Raw genomic sequence first — 22,759 nt, 5'->3', positions numbered from 1 at the left:
AATTATCTGTAAATACTTTCTTACTCTGAATTGCTTTTTAAAGCATGTATTTTTGATAAAGATGGTTGTTACAATGCTAATTTGAAATACTGTCATGCACCACATACTGTTTTGGTCAACAATGGTCCACATATTTCCCAATAGTCACTATGTATAGCTTAAGCATGCAGTAGGCTGTCTTCATGTAGGTTTGAGCAGGATACTCTCTGATGTTGACACATCAGTGAAATTGCCTAGTAACATATTTCTCAGAATATATTCCCCTTGTTAAATGATGTATAACTAGTGAAAAGATGAAAACCACTGAGCAACCCAGTATAAGGTTGCTAAATTACAGTATTCACAGTGTAATAGTTGAAAATTATTTTGTAAAACTACATTTATTATCCTAAATATTTGTCAAAATATTAAGTGAAATAAACAGCTTACAAAATGTACATATGACTTGATCCCACGTTTATAGAAATTGTACAAGTGTCCAGACATCATGAATATATACCAAAGTGTGTACTTTTTTGGTAGAATTGTGAATATGCCCTTTTGTTTATCTGTATTTTTTTAAATCTTCCTAAAAACAAATACTTTGGGGTTTGTAATGAGGGGGAAAATGTTTTTGACGCTTAAAAAACTTAAGAACTTTATCTAACTGAGAAAAATCGTAATGAATTGAAGTAAGGAATAAAGAATGTTAATTCTTTTTTTTGACACTGGATTTGCCTTTATATGCAATGTGGAACCAGAAGAAAATAACTAGGTAGTTTAATTTCTCCTTAAAATGTTACTTTGTTGTTTATGATAAAACTAGAAGTTTCTGTTAGCAATTTGTTTGGCATTTTTGTTATTATGCTTCTCATGACTTTTCCCCCTACTTTAATCAAGGTGCTGTTACCAGAATTGTATTCTCAGTATAAATTAAAAATGACTGAAGTTCAAGCAATGGTCGAATTCTCTGTGGAACTAAACAAATTCTACAATGTAGATTTATTTCAGAGAGGGTATGTATATTAATGTGAACATTATCTATTTTGTGTGAGGTAAAATGTACAATTTTCATTTAAATTTAATTACATACTTTTGTTTCAGCATGTATAAGGGAAGTAAATTATTTTCTCAGAGAAATTTATTTTTTAAATAGGTATGTGAGAATTATTCACATGGATTTAATGATAATACTGTATATACTTAACATGTATTTATCAATTTGTACTGAGTATTGAGAGAACTTTAATGAAAGTGTATTAAGATCTTATTTCTGCTCCTTAAAAGCTATGGTGTATGAGGAAAATAAAATACATACACAAAATGGCTAATTAAGAACACAACACATGCATGATGGAGCTTCATTAAGTATAAATAGGAAAATACTCCAGAAATCAGAATAGAAGGCCATCTTTCTGGGTTGTATGTTAGGAAAAGCATTGTGAAGGAATAGGAGCAAAGTTTGGATAAGACTTGGAGAGACAAGGGATAAAGTGAAAGACCCTTTTATTAGGAGAAAGCAGCATGAATCATGTCTTGACAATAAGAATGAATATGTTTGGTTTTTTTCAAAGATTTATTTGTATTTATTTATACGTACAAAACTGGGGTATAGGCTAGAGGTGCAGGGAGTGAGAGGATTCACCAGAGACAAAGTGGGGAGCAGACCAAGCAGATCTACTGAAATACACTGCTGAGGGGAGCATTGGGCAGACAGGAGAGGTCTGCTGCGCCATGTGTGTTAGCTCCCTGGCTGGGGATTGAACTCATGGTGCAGTGACTGGCAATAGCTTGATAGCACTGAGTCTTTAAACCCTGCGCCACCAGGGAGGCCCTGAATATGTTGTTTTAAAGAATATTTAGATTAGATACTCTCTAGGAGAATTGCAAAGAAAAGATGTTAAGCCCTTCATAAAGGACTTTTAAGTCTGGAAAACAGTTGACATTACAGGTTTGGGTAAACATTGATGGTTTCCAAGTAAGAATGAAATTATTACTATAATTATGACTACTTACTAACATGATGAAGATTGTGATATATTAGACTGATGGTTGTGTAGAAGAAATAAAAGCAGTTTAGAAGTACTTTTAACTGGAAATACAAATCTGACGGTCCATACTAAGAGCAATAGTAGTGGGGCTGTGACTGACACCAGAAGGTTAGAGTTTTTTTCCTACTGGTTTTGCTTTGCTTTTTGGCTTGACTTTACCTTCTTATTGAAAAAATAAAAACAGCTGTGTTCTGCTGTGCTTCATATGTCTTTCATCCTTCAGCAGGACAGCCTGGGCTTGTTCTCATGATACAAGCTGGAGTCCAAGGAAGAAAGCAAAGGGTGGTCCCTTGAATTGGTACACTTATTCTTTCCATTGCTTTCTGTTGAGTAAACATGTCACAGTGTCAGTCCAGGAGTCTATGCTGGCAGCCTTTGGCCAGTAAAACTCACTTTAAAACTGTGGGCTTTCTATATGACAGAATTCATTCCATGTTCTAAACCCACACCCACAATTGTTTCTTGAGACATGCCAACTCTGTAGATAAATCATTATTATTTAGGGGTCAGAAGGTTATGGGATCATACCCTTAATCCTTCTAAAAGCTCTTTTTGTCAAACTGAGGGTGTCTACTTAGACACTTCCTTAATTCTTGTGAAAATCTTACGACATTTAGAGCCATGCTCTTAATTTGATCTTTACCCATAGTGGTTTTTATTTTTAATATCTCTAGGAAGACTGGAGATGAAAATCACTTTTATTTTAAAATCCAGATATTCCTGGTTCCCTCTATATTCCCATTAGATTCTCCTGTAAAATGACCAGTTCTTTGTTTAGCTCATCTCATTTTGCAAAACCTATTATACTTAATAAGGTTGATGTTTTCAGTATTCTGCCTGGAAATCAGCTTGCGCTGGTACAAAAGTTTCTTTAGTACATTGTCTAGCTTCTTCTGAGTTATTTTTGACAGCATATTTACCAAAATTCATCACTACATAAAATGGGTTACCATGTAAATCTCCTGTATAGGTTCCTTATTATTTTTCTAGCCTCTGTCGCTATAATTGTTGCTTTTGTCCCATAGTCAATGCCACATATTTTAAATTTTTGTTATGGTGCATACCATTTCTAAGACAACCAATTTCTGTGTTATTTATTGCCACCCTAATGTAGCTAACAGCAAACACAGAGTGTCATGGCATCACAGTAATAGACATTTATTTTTGCTCACAACTCTTGAATTAACTGAGTATTCCTGCTAATCTAGGCTGGCTTGGCTAATTGTTTCTGGGCTCACTCACGAATTCATAGTTAGCTGGCAGGTTGGCTGGGTATTAGCTGATATAAAATGGCCTCAATTGGGTGACTCAGTTTTCTTCCTCTGACTGTTATCATGAAGGATGCAGGTGTCCAGGGAAAGAAAAAGAAAATGTAAGACCTTTTAAAACCTGGACTTGGAACTGACACACTGTCACTTCTGCCAGCCACATTGTATTGCCCAGAATAAGCTACAAGGCAAACATACCCAGATTTAAGGGGTCCCACTTCTCATTGGGAATCACATTGCCCTTTGGGTAGATACAGGAATGGGGCGGAAAAATGGGACTTTTTTTTTTTTTTTTTCAAATCTCACACACCGGAAACCAGGTTCCTATACAACCTAATTTTTAGAAACTCTGAACAAAATATTAAATTTCTTCTGTTTCTAATTCTGAAGTTGTTAACTTCATGGGAAGTTTGTAGTTTGATTAAAATGGACTGTCTACCAGGAGTTAATTCATGCTGACTTTTAGACTATTGATAATGACTAATAAACTTTGGAAAAATTATTCCTTGTGTATAATATCATATATATGTTCTATAAAGTTCATCTATATATATGCTCACAAATTGAGGACATCTGATTAAGTACAGTGACTGGAGCTCACAATGAACTATTTCAGGTTTCCTTTAAGACCTTCAATACTATCTGAAATTGTCTGTTTCTTCAATAAGAACAAAGACTAAGATTTGTCTAAGAGGTAACCAGTTCTTTACTTTAGACAAATCAGCCACTCTCTTTAGTCAGCAAAGTTATTTTCCTCACATTTCACATAAGTTATTAGAACATAAAGTTTTCTCTCATTGTTGTCACTACACTATTAAAAAAAAAATCTGTGCTACAATATAGGTCTGTATGCAATATAATTCTGAATTTTACAGATAATAATACAAGTATGTTGGATTCAAGTGATTAGTATGGTGTGCCTCCCTAGGAGCTAGTAAAATTTGGTTATGGAGGTATAATAATAAGCAGTTGTGAAAATTATAATTGTAGTGTGTATCCTTCTTTCTTTTGTTCTCAAAACTGGAAATTCCTTTTGTTTTTACATTTGCCATTTTTTGGGCCTGTGTGTGAAAGAGTGTCTTTGTATTCTTTGAAAGATTATGAAGATGGGTTATAAAAGTCTATGATAGAACTAATTATAATAGCGCATTACAACAATTAGCCAGTGCTGGCCTTGAACACACCAATCAAGTATAAATAAAATATATATGAATAGTATAAGTATAAACTAAAGTTTAAATAAATAGAGGAAATAAAATTAAAAAGGAAATAAAATTAAAAGCTGTGAAAAAATATGGAGAACAGAAAAAAGGTTTACTATTACTTAATGTAATCAATTAAATCAAGGAAAATCTTTGCATTAAAGAACAGTGTCTTATAATGAGAAATAGCTATACAAAAATTGAAGCATAAATGACATGACTTAAATGCAGTGCGAATTCCAGTGGGATGAGAAACATGAATATGAATTTGTGTATTCGTTAACAAAGTACACTCTATTGTGTTGCCATATGATAAAGGGTATAATTTATGGAGCAAATTTGCAAATTGTAAGGAAGAATTTACTTATGGGTGAAATATCACTTAACCCAGGAACTATTTGTATGAATTTTATTAGAGTTACCACCATAAATCATGTTTAGCAGAGTTTTCTGTAGCTCACATTTGTTGATTATACTTCCATGTCCCCAGTGTGCACAGCAGCCCCAAGCTGCCAAACCCATAGCCACTAGCCTGAGGAGGGCTTTTATCGCCTGACAATGAGAATGTGTATGTAGCACTTGCAAAGATACTTTTATCTGTTAGAGATTTTCAGTAAGCATTGGCTATTGTCATGACTCTCATCCAACATGTTGTGAGGCTCTCTAAAGAGTGAAGGCCCCTGAAATACTTTTTCCTTGAATTCATGGTTTCATTCAGTTTATAAAGGCATTTCTATAGAAGACTGAATGTCACTGTGGCATTTAAACCTTGGGGTTGGAGTGGATACCATAATCTGGCCATCAAAGGATGAAGCTCTTCTACTAAGTCAGTATTTCCAATGATAGTCACAAGAAAGCTATGCAGCAACAAATTCAAACCTCTCCTATCAGAACCAATTGTAGAATGATATTCAGAGGACACCCTTCAAGTGAATGATACATGATGTATTCAAAAAGAAATGTGATTATTAGAGCAGATCTCTGATATATACTGGAACTAGAAGAAAAACTAAAATAAGGTATGAATACACGATTGTCAACTCTCCTGATAACTGATGTGTACTGGTTTGCCTGACTGTAGAGCAGTCTGCATACCTTATCAAATGGGCAGCCAACAGTTTGGAAACTATCATGTTCATAAAGTACAAACAGCTGCACACAGAGGAGCAGTTTGGGCAGAACATGACTGAAAAACTGTGATGAGTAGAAACCTGCAAGTCATTAGAGACACAGAAAGATTAATTCCTGTCAAATGGGTGGGAAATGGCTTCAGTAGTCTACATTATGGAACTGTACAACAGGTTACCATGAGCTGAAGTGAGGAGAATAGAATCACTCAAATTCCTGTACAAAATGGAGCTTCTTGACCTCCTTTGAGCAGTTTATGAGCATTACTGCCTTTGTTGGGCAACTGAAGGAGGAAATCAACTAGGATTGATGGAGATAATTTATTAATCTGTTCAAGGCTCATGCTGAGCCAAAATTAAAGCTGCTAATCTCCTGGAGTTAATAGAGTTTCTCGAGTAGTGGCTAGACCTAATCTGCCAATTTCATGCACCTCTGAGAATCTCTGTTACTGGGTTGTTCCTATTCCTATCGATCTATCATTGTTTAAATAAATCTCAGTTGCTAATTTAATAAGAGAAGATGTTTGCACATCTTGCATCCAATGAAGAGTTAATATCCAAAAAATAGAATACATAAAACCCAACTGAATTAAAAAATGATGATGATCTGAATAGACACTTCTTCAAAGAAGATATAAATGTCTAATAGGCACATGAAAAGATGTTCTTTATCTTTTATTATCAGAAATGCAAATTATAGCAACACTTCCCCCTGCAGGAATGCCTATTATTCAAAAGACATTAAATGACAGATACTAGAGAATATATTAGGAAAAAGGAACCCTCACACACTGTGGGTGGCAATGTAAATTGGTGCAGCCTTTATGGAAACCAATATGAAACTTATTCACAAAATTGAAATCAAATTCTGTATGATCCAGTTATCCCACTTCTGGGTATTTACCTGAAAAGTTCAAAAACATTAATTCAAAGAGATGTAGATGTATAAATCCATATTTATTGCATTATTTGCAATAGCCAAGAGCTGAAAACAACCTAAGCTCCTTCACTGCCCATTGATAGATGACTAGATTAAGAAGATTTTGTGTATATGTACACTATGGACTCAACTATTTAAAAACAATAACAAAAAAGATTAAATGCTGCCATTTGCGACATGATGGACCTAGAGGTACTGTAGTGAAATAAATCACATGGAGAAAAACAAACATGTGATTTAACTCATAATGTGACATAGAGGAACCAAACAAAAGGAGTGAACCAAACAGAACTAAATAAAACCAAAATAAACATTTATACAATAAGACCAAATTAGTGGTTACTAGTAGGGAGTGGGGTAGGAGGGTGGGAAAATCAGGTAAAGGGTTTAATTGTATGAGAGATAAAATTGGACTTTTTCATGGTAAACTTAATGTAGTATTAATATTGATTTTTAATGATGTATACCTGAAACTTATATACTGTTATAATACTTTATTTCAATTTAACAAGTTTAAAATTAAACATCTGTCACTTGTTTAGACTTAATAGATTTTTATATGGTGTATCTATGTGATCAGATATGGCAGAATTGCAGTTAACCTTGAGTTAAAATTTCAGCATAGGTACATAAGAGTTCCTCGAAAACTTTGTACTTCTGTGCTTCCAAGGCTGATTGAATTTTGATTTATTTTTTCTCACTTTTTTTCTGTTTTCCAGTTGATTCATCTTTATCTGCAATAAACATCTACTTCTTTGGAGCTTTGCCATATCCCTTTAAAGCCAAATTTTGACTTTATAGTTTGTAAATTAAACAGCTACCCTTTCATTCACTCTTCTTGAATTCTGTTCTTTTCGCCTCACTATTTTCTCTAAGGCCACACCTCCCTAGAAATAATACTAATAAACATGTTTATGAATTTAATTTTTGGATTTTTAAAAATTTAATCATTTAAACCACCTCATAGGAAATTATTAAAGAAGCATAAATATGAATCTCCCTAGTGTACTTATCTCATTCATAATTTGTAATTTTGATTGTTCTTTCAGTTGTCTTGTGTATGTGTGTTTGCATGTTTGTGTGTGGATTATATGTCCTGTATTATATACACAGACTTGCAGTGGGATGATGTTAAAACACAAGCATAACATTTGCTTTTAATCTCATAATTTTTTATATTTAAACTGTTATTAATGACTGCTACTTTGAGATATAATTACATGTATATTATTAAATCCTTTAGAAAAATAGGTAAGTAAAAATAAACAAATAGCTCAGAATTTTAAAAAATCTGAATCTTTAAATAGATATCTATTTTGTAATTTATAGAATGAAACCAATTTTTAAAACTAGTTAATTTTGTGTATTCTCAAAATAGTGCTTAAGAAATTATCTTTTGAAAGAAAAAAATATAAACCACCAAATTAAGCAATGAAACTCTTAGATGCCTTCCCTAACTTTTCAGTTTGTGCTAACATTCTCTCATCTAAGTAAGAAATATGTGTGTATATATATGTGTATTGTAATTCTCTTGTCCATCTTTATATATGCTAATTTCTGCCATGTTAACATTTGATTTGTAAATTTAATAATGCTGTTTTCCACCAATAGTAAATATTATGGGAGAGTGATATAACAGCGCAACATTATTATTTCAGTAATATAAATATAAAGCAATTGGGGCAATTGCTTTTGAAATGACTTCTTTATCTACTTTTCTTTAGTTTTTACCAGATTCGTGCATCTATGAAAATTCCACCAAGAGTTCCCCACAGAGTAGAAGCTAGTTTGTTACATGCAACAGGTAAGCCAAGGAATATCTTTGAGTTTAAAATAAAATCTGAAGCAACATTATGGTGAACAGTAACTTAATATAAATAATTTTATTTTTAATAACAAATATAAAATGCCAAAAAGCTTCATATTTCTTATGAGAAAGATATCCCAGACCTCAGCCAAGCGCTTGATTATAGATACCCTCTCTCCTTCTTGGGTTTCTTATGATGAGTAAATGAAGAACTGTATTGTGAAAACACATAAGTAGGAGTAGTGTCACTTATGTTATTTAAGTATCACTTATATCACTTAAAATATAATTTTAAAAGCACTGTGCATGTGAACATATAATTTAACATGATTTCAAAGGTGTTTTGTAATGAAATTTTATAGTATCCCTTTTGAGGGTATTTTTTAAGCATATATATTTTTCTGGTTTAACTATTCTAATTAGAAAACAGGGAGCCAGAAGACAATGTAGGAAGATATAAAATAGACATGTTCTACCAACTCTGTTATTTACTCATATTCTAAGGAGTGATATCAACATTAAAGTATTAAGCCAAAATTGGCAATTTGACATTATCAGTTTCATTTTTTCATCTTTGCTGATATAGAATACTGTTACATGCTGTACAATTAGGCAGTGAAATGGTTTGTGAAACACTCGACAGTTATCATGTATTTCTTATAAGATTTACTACTTTTCAAAACAGCATAAAATAATGAAATATTACTAATACTAATGGTATGCTGAACATACTTTAATATGGAAATTAAAAAATTTTTCCTGGGATTTTCATTTTTTTTGGATTAGTGTTAGTGTTAAATTTTAAGGATTTGTAAATATTGGGGTATTTACTCTATCTTCCTGAAGCCTATCAAAATGCTTATGGAAACCTATTATTTTTGAACAAAATATATATGTATATTCTCTATTGTAAAAAAAAATAAATAATTTTCTTTGGTTAGCATACATGCTAATATATATATTTATTGTCAGTAGGTCTTCTTTTGTACATGTACTTTCTAGGAAATAGAGGTTAAAAGTAATTTTATAAGACATTTGCCACTTCTTTTTAACTTCCTTAAATCTAGTAGACTGACTCTTGCTTTATTATTAGCTCCTGAAGTTGTCAGTTGATAAAACTAGAAAGAATTTTCTTCCTGGACTTTCTTTTTATTTATATTTTCCAGCTTTTTGGGGAATAATTGTCAAATAAAATTGCATGCATTTAAAGTGTATAACATGATTTGATATACACACACATACGCATACATGCACATATACATACATACATTGTGCAATAATTACCATGATCAAGATAATTAAGACATCCATCACCTCACATAGTTAATTCTTTTTTGTGTATATGGCCAGAATGGTTAACATCTATTCTTAACAAGATTCAGTTATACAGTACTGTATTATTGACTGTAGTCACCATGCTGTGTATTTGGTCCTCACAACTTACTCATTTTATAACTCAAAGTTGATAAACCTTGGCCAGCATTTCCCAATTCTCTAACCTTCCAAACCCTGGCAGCTACCATTCCACTGTTTTTATGAAGTCAACTTTTTGTTTTATTTCTACATGTAAGTCATACTTGAGAAATACACACACACACACACACACACACACGACTTCACTTTGCATAATGTCATCCAGTTTCATACATGTTCTCACAAACAAGATTTCCTTTCTCCCTGCCTTCCTTGCTTCTTTCCTTCTTTTTTCTCTATTTTTTAAATTTTTATTGAAGAAACATAAGTTCAGAACACTGTAGGTTTTAGTAGTATGGAGACTGCAGCAGTTTACATTCCCACCAGTAGTATCACAAGAATTCCTTTTTTCTGTACCAGCTTGCAAGTAGGGTAGAATCTTAGAGACTTTTCAGTTCTGAAATGCCAGAGAATATGTGTTTCTTTCTTTCTGGAGAGTAAAAATAAGAATGTAACTGCTAGTCTTCTAGGAGTCCAGTAGTAGAAGAGCTTTGAGAATCTCTCTATTATTCAGTATGGCTATGCTCACAAACTCATACTCCATTTTGCACATAGGAAAGAGGATATATTCTCTTCTTTGTTGATAGATCATCTCAATTAAACATAGTCAGACTTCTGACTTTGAAATTGCTGCTTTTCTTACCTCTTTTTCCTCTCTGTTTTTCTCAATGGCACTTACTACCTTCAAACATATAATATCACTGACTCATTATGTTTGTTCTTTATCACCCCTCCTGTTAGAATGTAAGCTCATAAGCTCAGAGATTTATCTCTTTTACATTATTATATATCCCCAACACCTAGCACTTAATAAATATTCAGTAAATATTTGTTGATTGGATGAGTGAATGAATGACTAAAAGAAACTTGCAAATTTTTGCCCATTGCTCCTGGTTTGAAATTAAAATTAAAGTCACTGGTATATCTTTTTTAAAGTTTTAAGTGTAAATTGAGGATATAAGTAACTTTCACAAAAGGCTAATTATTCTATCTGGAAACAATTTAGAATAATTTTATTTTGTGCATATTTTTTTATTTCCTGCTAGAATTACATTTAGTACATGCCTAGTGGAAGTGTTCAGTTTTCTATGGAACATTTCTTGCACTTTGACTATAAAATATATAATATCTTTTGATGATAGAACCAATAGGATTTTTCTGATGAATTGGTTGTGGGATATTAAATAAATGCTTGAAGAAAGAGAGGATATATAACTGTCAGATGCTGGTTGTAAATCAAATAAGATGAGTTCTGAAAATTCACCATTGCTTTTAAAGCACAAGTCATTCATGATCTTGATAAGAGGAGTTAGTTAATGGGCCAAAACCTGGTTAAAATGTGAATTAATTATTATTGCATAAAATTTACCCAAAACTTAGTTTAAAAAAATGAAACAGCATTTCACAGTTTCATTAGACTTGGAACCCAGCAGTTGTTTATCTGCTTGCTTCTGGGTCAAGATCTCCCAAGAAGTTGCAGTCAATTACTCTACTATAATCACACAAACCATGTCAATACTTCTATTGCATATCCTGGTATTTTGTGGAAGAAATTGTATAAAACAGTGAATTCCAGGAGATGAAGATCTTTGAGGGCCATCTTGGAGACTAGCTATCACAAAATAGACTAAAGAGAGAATGGGAGGAGATGAATTAGAGACATTAAATACCAAAGAATCTTTTGAGGAGTTTTACCAAAAGGCGGAGCAGAGAAATAAGAAATGTGTTCAGGTGTATCTGCAAGTAAGTGAGTAGTGAAGCTTATTGAACTTTTCTGATTGCTTTTATTTAAACCAAGGTTCAGTTGGCCTTCAAAGAATCTCTCTATTGAGAGATTGAAGGTTATTCAGAGAGGCTGAAGGTTAGGTTTGAGAAGAGAAAATAATATATGAAGTAGTCATTTGGAAATGTGGAGAGAGAATGGATTCAGAAAATATAATATGATTGCTAAACAGCGCTAAGGATCTTTTTGAGAGAGGTGGTAATGAATTCAAAGTATACTCAGTCAGAAGAGCCTTGTATTTCCCCCCAGCTGTATTTCCTCTTGTGGATATAAGTACAGACTAGGCAGAGAGTTGGGTTTAAAAAGATTGGAACTTATCCAGGCAGATATGACAGAGCAAGGTTAGCAAAGATGTGTGATAATGATAGATCATAGAATTTAAAATGGGGAAAGTGAAGACTTGTGAGAAAATAGATAATAAAAAGGAGTAGGACTCATGGAATCTGCTAAGCAGAGCCAAAGGATTATTAGAGAGAGTGAGCTGAAAACAAGAGGTATGAGAAAGGCATTTGATTGACATTTAAATTACAGAGGAATTACAGTCATTCGTAATGAAAAAGTCAAGGGAATAACCTTAGGGGGAATTGCTGAAGAAAGGCTAGAAGGCAGAACACTTAAGAGGAAAAGAATTTAGGAGGTCCAAGATTAGAAGTTTGTCACCAAGGACAATGCCTAGAGTAGTTCTGTAGGGTAAGGAAAATGTCAGGCTTTTCTGCCCTTCCGCCATCAGGATAGATGATGGATCCTTGTCCTGAATGCATGCCTGATGGCGGGCACCTGGAATAGGGTGTGGGCATAGGTAGATGGGATTCAGCTGAGTTAAGACTGTGCTTTTAAGGGCAGCTTCATGGGGGGACGCCAGCAGCAGAAGCAGCAGCAGCAGCAGCAGCAATAGCAGCAGCAGTAGCAGCAGCAGTAGCAGCAGCAGCAGTATGAAGCCGAAAGAGAAGCCGAGAAGCAGCAGAATCAACTCCAGAGAGCCCAGATAGAGTGAAGACTTGCTGGGGGCTGGGAGGCTGGCAGGCCTCCCAGCCCCCCAGCCAGCACCCCTGCCTGCCATATGCCTGGTGAACCCCAAATAAAAAACCTGCAAAACTACTGAGGACTCTGACTCCTCCTTTACCCGGTCTGCATGGGATCAGAAAACCTGCACCTGTGCCATGTCCTGCCCCTACAAGTTCTGAAGAAAGTTACTTAAATTAAGAAATAAAGCCTTCAAGAAAATGCTGGCTTCCAGGAAGTTGTAGAGACTGCAAAAAAAATGAGTGAGATGATGAGTGGTACTGCTTAATCACATGAGATTTGAAGCTGATGGTAGAGGTGATTTCAGAGACAAGGAGACAAAGAATGTCTGTGAAAGCATTAGGATAATGTCAAAAACAATGTTAAGTAAAAATACTAATTTACTTGTATTCTATTTTGTCTTCTACCTGTTAATGATGTATTTTCTCTGTTTTAGGTATGACTTTAGCCTTTCCAGCTTCAGTTCATGATTCTTTGATTTGCAGTAAAACATTTCAAATCTTGTATAAAAATGAGGAGATTGTTTTAAATGATGTTATGATCTTCAAAGTTAAAATGTTGTTGGATGAAAGAAAGGTAAACAACTCTTCATATATATTTAAAAAATTATTTTTTGTAAAGCCTCAAGGCATATTTCTAACTTTCTGTATGTATTCAAAAAGTTTCTCATTTTGTAATTTCTCTTCAGATTGAAGAAACCCTTGAGGAAATGAGTTTTCTGTTATCCTTGGATCTACACTTCACAGACGGTGATTATTCGTAAGTAGGCTAATAGAGAATTAAAAATCTTAGTGTTAGAATCCCCATTTTCTTTCTTAGAACCCAACCTGTGCCCTTCTTGTTTAAACTTTGTATATCTCTGGGCACATTTCATGAGGATGGTTAGACCTTTACTTTTGTAACCCTGCTGATTCTATGAACTCCAGGTAGTGAAAGCAGACAAGTTGAACAAATAGGACATGATTTCCTGGACTCTGTAAACTGCATTGCTAATATAATACCACTGCCACAAGGCTTTTAAATATAACAGAGTTCTTTTCCAATATACCACCAGGTAATCTTATATAGTAGCAGAACTTTTTTTGATAGTCAGTTATCAAGACTGATAACATTTACATTTGGCAAGCGTTTCTAGTTCATTAACTCTAGAACACTCCTGCTTGCTTCGACAGCACATATACTAAAATTGGAACAATACAGAGATTAGCATGGCCCCTGCACAAGGATGACAAGCCAATTTGTAAAGTATTCCATATTTTTCTGAAAACAGATAATGGAGAAAATATGTATGTGGTTGGACACTTCAACACCGCACTCTCACCAATGGACATATCAATGAGAGAATATAAACGAGGGCACATTTGCCCTAAACAAAGAAGGGGGGGGGGTTAAAATTGAAGCAGAAATAAATGAAATAAAAGTCACAAAGACAGTCCAAAAGATCAGTGTCTCTTTGGGAAAAGTAGACAAACCCCTAGCTAGGCTCACAAAGAAAAAGAGGGAGAAAACTCAAATATGATCATTAATGAAGAGGAGAAATTACAAAAAAACATAGCAAAAATAAAGACGATAATAAAAGGTTCTTATGAATATTTATATGCAAGCAAGTTCAACAATCCAGATGAGATAGACAAATTCTTAGAATTAAACAATCACTTGAGAATAAGGAAAATATAGAATGGAAGCCAAGAAATTGAACTAGCCATCAAAATTCTTTCAAAAAACAAGAGCCCAGGATCAAATGGTTTTATAAGTTCTATCATACATTCAAAGATGAACTAATACAAATCCTGCTCAAATTCTTTCAAAAACTTGAGAAAGAAGGAACACTTCCATATGCATTTTATGAGGTCAACATCATACTTATACTGAAACCAAACAAAGAGAACACAAAAGAAAACTACAGACTAGTCTCCCTCATGAACGTATGGACACTAAAATCCTCAATAAAATCTTGACAAACCAAACCCAATGGTGCATCAAAAGAATTATATACCAAGATAAATCTTTTTTTTTTTAACCTTTTTTTTTTTTTTATAGAGGCATGTTTTTATTTATTTATTTATTTATTTGCTTGCTTGTTTTGTTTATACATGCACTGGGTACAGTCAGAAGCGCGGGAGGGTGAGAGAATTCACCAGAGCCAGAGCGGGGAGCAGAACAGGCAGAAGGACCGAAGTACACTGCTGAGGGGAGCAGCGGGCGGCAGGAGAGGTCTGCGCACCATGTGGGACCCTCCTCCGGTGGCTGGGGAGCAGCCGGGGATCGAACCGGCGCCGCCGAGGCCGCGGGCAGCTTCGCAACCCAGCGCTCAACCGCTGCGCCACCGGGGAGGCCCCCAAGATAAATCTTAAAAAAAAAAAAAAAAAAGACCTAGTGGAATTTATTCCAAGGACAACAAGGATGGCTTAACATTAAATCAGTCAACATAATTCACCACATCAACAAAAAGATAAAAAAACCATATTATCATTCCAATAGACGTAGAGAAAGCATTCGATAAAGTTCAGCATCCATTTATGATGAAACCTCTTCTAAAAACTCAGGATAACATAATCTCAACATAATAAAAGCCATTTATGACAAACCCACAACTAGCATCGTTCTCAAGGGAGAAAAACTGAAAAAGCCTTTCCACTAAAATCTGGTAAAAGACAAAGAACAACCACTCTTACCACTACTATTCAACGTAGTGGTGGAAGTCCTAGCTAGAGCAGTTAGGCAAGGGAAAGACATAAAAAGAATCTAAATAAGGAAGTAATAAAGCTATTATTTGCAGGTAATATGATTATATAGTGAACCCTAAAAAATCCATGGGAAAATTAAAACAATAAACTAGTTGAGTAAAGTAACCAGTTACAAAATCAATACATAAAACTCAGTTGCCTTCCAATCTGCAACAACCAGCCTGTAGAGAATGAAATTAAGAAAACCATCCATTTATGATTATACCTCCAAAAATTGAATACCTGAGCAAACAAAACCTAACAAAAGAGGTGAAGGTACTATACAGTGAAAATTACAAAACATTGTTAGAAGGAGGCACAGAGAAATGGAAAGATAGTTCCTGCTCCTGGATGGAAAGAATCATTATCAAAATGACCATCCTACCCAAAGCAATTTACAGATTCAATGCAATTCCAATTAAAAAAATTAGCAATTGCATTCTTCAAAGAAATGGAACAGATATTGCTGAAATTCATATGAAATCACAGAGTACCCCCGAATAGCCAATGTTCTTCTCACTAACAGTGGAAGAATGGGGGTATTATACTTCTAGACTTCAAGCTATGCTACAAAGCCATAATAATAAAAATAAGCTACTGAAACAAAAACACACAGAGATCAATGGAATAGAATTGAAAGCCCAGAAATAAAAACACACATACATGGTCAAATAATCTATGACAAAGGCGCAAAGAATATACACTAGAATAAGGAAAGTCATTTCAACAAATGGTGCTGGGAAAATTGGACTGCCACATGCAAAAGAGTTTGAAATTAGACTACTATCTCACACCATGCGCAAAAATCAAAATGAATAAAGGACTTGGATGTAAGTCCTGAAACCATAAAATATATAGAAAACATAGGCAGAAAACTCCATAGCATAAACTTCAGAAACACCTTTGAAACAGAAGCAAGGAAAACAAAGAATATAAACAGCTGAGACTATGTCAAATGAAAAAGCTGTACAGCAAAAGTGAAGAGACACCCTACTGAATGGGAGAAAATATTTTCACTTCGTACATCTGATAAGGGACTAATAATATCAAAGATCTACAAAGAGCTCACACAACAAAACAAACAACCCAATAAAAAAGGCAGAAGAGCTAAATAGAAACTTCTCCAGAGAAGAAACACAAATGGCCAAGAGGCCTATGAAAAAATGTTCAACATCACTTATCAGTGAAATGCAAATGAAAAGCACAATGAGATGCCACCTCACACTGGTGAGAATGTCCCATATTAAAAACAAGTGTTGTTGAAAATATAGAAAAAAAGGAATCCTCTTAACACTCCCGGTGAGAACTGTAATCTAGTCCAGCCAATACTCAAAGCTGTGTGAATATTCTGGAGGAATATCCTTTAGAACATTCGCTAGAAATGGATGTGCCATATAACCTAGATACTCCAACCCTGCCAACCTACCCAAAGAATGCAAAAACACTAATTCAAAAGGGAACATGCACTTCTATGTTTATTACAGCACTATTTATAATAGCCAAGATAAGGAAACAACCTAAATTCCCAAAAACATGGATGGATCAAGAAGATGTAGTAAATATGCACAAAGGAATGCTACTCTATGATCAAAATAGATAAACCTGTTCCATTCACAGCAACATGAATGGGGCTAGAAGGGCTGATGCTCAGTGAAGTAGGTCAGAAGAATAAAGATAAATATCAGGTAGTTTCACTTTTATGTGGCATATTGAAAAAACAAAGGGTTAAAGACAAACCTTGAAAGCTAACCATAGATATGAGGAATCCATGATGGGAGGGTGAGAGCACAAGGAAATATGGTGATAGATTATGGGTGTTCTGGTGGTGAGGGAACTATGGTCATCATACGTGAAGGGAGAAATCATATATTGTCAAAAAAAATACCTAGAATACGTGAGGAATTTTTATGACTGGCTGCCTTGAACTTGCCTGTACACTGGACATGCAGTTGTATTTTTACAAATTATTTGTTATTTAACACAATAATGAGAGATCCATTTCACTATTTTATTTTTATAGTTTTACTTTTTTAATTTCAGATGTCCTTATAGAAATAGTCTTGGAAATTGTCTATAAATTCAGACTTCATGTATGATAAATGATTAAGCAGTCACATTACTGAAAGGTCTGAGATAACCTTTTTACTATCAGGGAAGAAAAAGAATATTTTACATTGTAGCTACTGCTTACATACAATACTTGTGTTACAAAGAATTCTTTAAGGGATTCTTTTCTAACCAGCTCAGAAGTCTATAAGTGGAATAAGCTGAAAAGAGTAAGTGGTTCTTACCTGTAGATAGTTATAATGTATGTATGAATTAAAAATATATGCATATGTATTTTGATATTTTCATGGCATTGTTTCCAGATTTTCATGTGTGTTAATCTAATGACAGACTAAATATAGTAAAATGTGAACCAGGAACTTATTTTTATATAACATTTAATAATAAAAATATGTACAGTAAAAATTATATCTTTTGATATTTATAATAGTATTAGACCTATGTTATGCTAAAGCCTTTTAATAAAAAAAAATTCCCTATGGAGTAAAATTTAATATAAGATGAAAATAATTTATGAAGCATTAAAAAGAATTTAATTATAGGGATATTCCCCTGCTCATGGATTGGAAGAATAAACATTATTAAAATGGCCATCCTTCCAAAAGCAATATACAGATTCAATGCTATTCCAATCAAAATTTCAATGTCATTCTTCAAAGAAATAGAACAATTATTGATGAAATTCATATGGAATCACAAAAAACCCCGAATAGCCAAAGCTCTCCTGAAAAAAAAAGAAGGGAATGGAGGCATCAGACTCCCAGACTTCAAACTATACTACAAAGCCATAATCATCAAAACTGCATGGTATTGGAACAAGAACAGACATACAGACCAATGGAATCGAATAGAAAATCCAGAAATAAACCCACAGATTTATGGTCAACTAATCTTTGACAAAGGAGCAAAGACTATGCATTGGAGCAAAGAAAGTTTGTTCAATAAATGGTGCTGGGAAAACTGGGTCGCTACATGCAAAAGAATGAAGCTTGACCACCACCTCACACCATACACAAAAATCAACTCAAAATGGATTAAAGAACTAGACATAAGACCTGAAACCATAAAATATATAGAAGGAAATATAGGCGAAACACTACGTGATTTGCACATCAAAGACATCTTTACAGACACATCACCCAAAGCAGTGATAGTGAAGGCAAAGATAAACAGCTGGGACTATATCAAATTAAAGAGCTTTTGCACAGCAAAAGAGACAATAACAAAAACAAAGAGAAACCCCACCAACTGGGAGAACATTTTTGCACCCAACACTAATGATAAAGGACTGATCACAAAAATCTGCAAAGAGCTGATGAGACTCAACAACAACAAAGAAAATAATCCAGTCAAAAAATGGGCAGAAGAGCTTAAAAGAAACTTCTCTGAAGAGGAAATGCAAATGGCCAACAGGCATATGAAAAAATGTTCAACATCACTTGTCATCAGGGAAATGCAAATCAAAACTACCATGAGATACCATCTTACACCAGTGAGAATGGCACATATTAAAAAAACTAGCAACAACAAATGTTGGCGAGGGTGTGGAGAAAAAGGAACTCTTCTGCACTGTTGGTGGGAGTGCAAACTGGTCCAACCACTGTGGAAAGCTGTGTGGAGATTTCTGGACCTACTAAACATAGAGCTTCCATATGACCCAGCAATTCCACTCCTAGGTATTTACCCAAAGGACACAGAAACATCAATTCCAAAGAACACCTGCACCCCTATGTTTATAGCAGCACTGTTTACAATAGCTAAGCTTTGGAAACAACCCAAATGCCCAAAAATAGATGACTGGATCAAGAAGATGTGGTACATATATACCATGGAATATTACTCAGCATTCAAAAAAGATAAACACATGCAATTTGCTGCAACATGGATGGCGCTGGAAGGGATCATGCTCAGCGAAATAAGCCAAAAAGAAAAAGAAAAATACCGGATGGTCTCACTCATAGCAGGAATCTAGAAAACTTAAATAAGGGACCAGGAAAATGAATAACTATAAGAAAGTGAAAATCAAAATCAACAAAAAACTATGAACCAGAGACACTTTTAGGGGGGCGGGGGCGGGAGGGGAGGGATTGGGGTCAGAATGGGGGGCTGCAATTGTATGGGGAATATAACAATAAAATTTATTAAAAAAAAAAAAACAAACAAAAAAAATAAATAAAATAAAATAAAATAAAATAAAATAAAAAAAAGAATTTAATTATAGGGATATTAGTGAAAAAACTGTCGATATCATGGGCTGACAGAAACCTATAAGAGGGATATGTTTATTTTCTTATAGTTAGACTTCATGTATCTAATGCCAATGTGATGAATAAAAATTTTTCTCATTCTATATTTTGAAAAAGCAGTTTATAACTAAATGTCTTGGTAACTTAAACTATAAAATATTGGCCTCTACTAATTATTCCATATTTATATGCATATGTTTTGCTTTTTATAGGGCAGATGATCTGACCTCTTTGCAACTAATAAGTAGCCGAACATTGAAGCTGCACTTTAGCCTCCATAGAGGTCTTCATCATCATGTTAATGTTATGTTTGATTATTTCCACCTTTCAGTTGTGTCTGTTACGGTCCATGCATCATTGGTTGCACTACATCAGCCACTGATAAGGTAATTTTAACCAATACCCTAGTCCTGTGAATGCAGTATCTTTTATTTTTATATAGAAAATTATACTTTGATAAAGATAACTAATATATATATATATAGGATTTTTCTAAATTCATAATTATTTACTAGATAGTTTCATTTATGCTAAATTAAAACAGTAACATTTAGCACATGAGAACATTAGATTGATAAATTTCTTTATTTTGGAAGTGTGGGATAATCTTTGTCAAATAAATTGACCAAGAAAAATAATGCAATCTGGAAATAACCATATAGCCTTATTTAGCCTATTATGCATTGCTTTACTGTACTTATTCTCTGGAAAAAAAATGTTTATTTTTTACTTATTCTCTGGAAAAAAATGTTTTCTTATTTATCTGTTCTCTGGATATGCTAGTTTATCTTTTTAAATCTACTTTATACAGCAATTCTTGCTTTCTAAGTCATTAACCAATTTTATGAATCTTTACTCTTTTAAATATATATCATGGACCATTTTAACTTAAAGGTATGTATTATTCTGTGTCATAAATGAGTGCATTTGGAATAATTAATTTTCTTGCCCATTTCCATAGGGATGGATTGTCTTCATTAATTAAGAATATATTCAGGCTTTTCAGTTTTTACAGTAAAACATCATCCTTGTGGTGTGGGCAACAAATGGATTCTTCTAAAATCATTAACTTCAAATTGACTTGATTTCTCAACCTTCATTTGACAATTTCTGACACAATTCTGATTCCAACAACTAATAAATAGGGCTGATACTTAAAGGTTATATTGTTTATCTGATTTATCAGAAAATTAAGTAGGTGATTTTATATAGTTACCCTCAGAATTTGTGGAACAGCAATAAAATTTAAAATATTACCCACAGATAAGAGCTTCTGGTGAATATCTTTACTTTGAAATGATTTTAATTAAGAACTATAATTGAATATCTCTTCCATGGTTTTGTGCCATGATCTTTTTTAGAGCACAGGGCCTGAAAGAAGCCTGTTTCTCCTAATGACTTCCTTTACCTTTCTTATTCTCTAGTAAGATCTGTAACTAGTTTTTGCCATCTTTCTCTTACCTCTTAAGCCTTTAAGAACTTGGAGCTTAGTTACTGTAACTGTTGTAAACAGAAAAGTATATTATATAATTTTACTATAAAGTTAAAAATATTTTAAATGTTAATATGAATAAATATGTGTGTAATGAAACTGAAACTTCTTTAACAGGTGGTTTTTTTTTAATATACCTTTCAATTAAGTAGTATACATTAATATGAGTTATATATGAGGTTATCATGCTAAAAGTTTACAAAATATGTATTTGTAGTTTTCTGGATCATTTAATTTTGTAATTTCAACAAGAATCACTATTTAGCTATTTCAACTATTTATTTTTCTTTGTAACACTGGCTTAGTTTCATCTCATACTGGCAATTCATAGAGGTTAGCTCAGGTTATCAGTGTTGCTTTCTAGGGCCCTGCTTAAATGAATAGTGACGTGTTTACATCACTAATCTTAGTGAGTTAAATGTGTGCTTCCTCTTGTAATGCTGCAGTTTTTGCCACAGACTAGTAGATGAAAGAGGCAGCTCATCTCCTAGAGACCATTTACTGGAAGAAGACATTTTTGGCTCAGGATCAGAAGCCAAGAGGATTAACTGTTGGCTCTGGTTAGTGACTGGAAAAGAAAATGAGTGCCTTCAACAGCTGAGGTTGCTATTCTTTACCTAGCTGCCATGGGCTCTAATATCCACCTCTCTTGCTGCTAAAACTTTGCCCTGAAAGAAGCAGCATCTTTCCCTGCATTTCTTTGCTCACAAATGAAAAAGGAAGCATGGAACAGGAAAGGGAAAGCTTGTTGCTGGTGGAATACTGGTAGAGGGGTCTTGTTAAGGGTAATATTTCTCACTATTCACCCACAAATTTTTCCTGAAATTTTTTAATAGGCATATATTTATCTTCTAAACACAATGAAGAGATATTTACATTTATAATATCTTTTTTTTATACTGCTTTTACTTAAGGCACTTTCTATACTCAATACAACAATGAACATTAAATCAATTATTTGGAATAATAGATTAGGGTTTCTTTCTTTGGTTTTGTTTTATATGCCTGTTTTTTAAATCTGAATTTTTTTAAGTACAACTTGTATGACTCAATTATGAAGAACACCTCATAGTAAGTGGAATTTACCATTGACTTGCAACTCCCTTCTTTGCTGGGATATAGATAGTTTATTTTTGCAAAGCAAATTGATTTAGCAAATGAATAATGCTCTCTGCTTATGGCAAAATTGATTTGCTTTCCTGTCTTTTCTCTTTTGTCAAATTGCCACAGTCCAGATGCTTTGGTCTGCTATAATTAGCCAGTACTTTACCGCAAATAAAATTATATATGATTTTTAAACATTCAAATAGAATGAAGAATGTTTCTTATTTTATGGGATTTATAGAGTACTAAATATAATATTAATACTAACAAGAGTAGTTTATATGATTGAGATGGTACCTTGAAGCACTTATAAAGATTATCTTAATAGAGTTCAAAACCTTTTAGTGGGAAAATAGGAAGGGAAATACCTTGTTTTTGAAAAATAAAGGCAACAAATAGATTGAGTAATTTTTTTTTCTATGTTTAAGTGGGAGCTCTTTATTTCTGTAAAAGCATCTATTTTAACTTTAC

General features: G+C 33.6%; 1 protein-coding gene across 7 annotated transcripts in view; it reads left to right on the top strand.

Moving 5' to 3' along the window:
• Positions 1-918: 918 nt before the first annotated feature.
• Positions 919-22,759, top strand: part of FAM135A (family with sequence similarity 135 member A) — a gene marked incomplete at both ends in the record, with an annotated part of 71,528 nt that continues 49,687 nt past the window's right edge. For 6 of the 7 annotated variants that reach the window (XM_084228334.1, XM_084228331.1, XM_084228329.1 and 3 more), the window contains 5 exons: positions 919-995; positions 8,292-8,371; positions 13,090-13,229; positions 13,342-13,412; positions 19,905-20,078. In XM_084228334.1, the coding sequence (XP_084084460.1) occupies positions 919-995; positions 8,292-8,371; positions 13,090-13,229; positions 13,342-13,412; positions 19,905-20,078 (542 nt within the window). The remainder of the gene's footprint in view (positions 996-8,291; positions 8,372-13,089; positions 13,230-13,341; positions 13,413-19,904; positions 20,079-22,759) is intronic. The other variant, XM_084228332.1, reaches the window with a different exon arrangement.

The sequence above is a fragment of the Talpa europaea genome (assembly GCF_964194135.1).
Source record: "Talpa europaea genome assembly, chromosome: 2".
NCBI classification, from domain to species: Eukaryota; Metazoa; Chordata; class Mammalia; order Eulipotyphla; family Talpidae; genus Talpa; species Talpa europaea.
The sequence above is the reverse complement of the archived record's forward strand: the minus strand, read 5'-3'. Positions and strand labels throughout refer to the sequence as shown.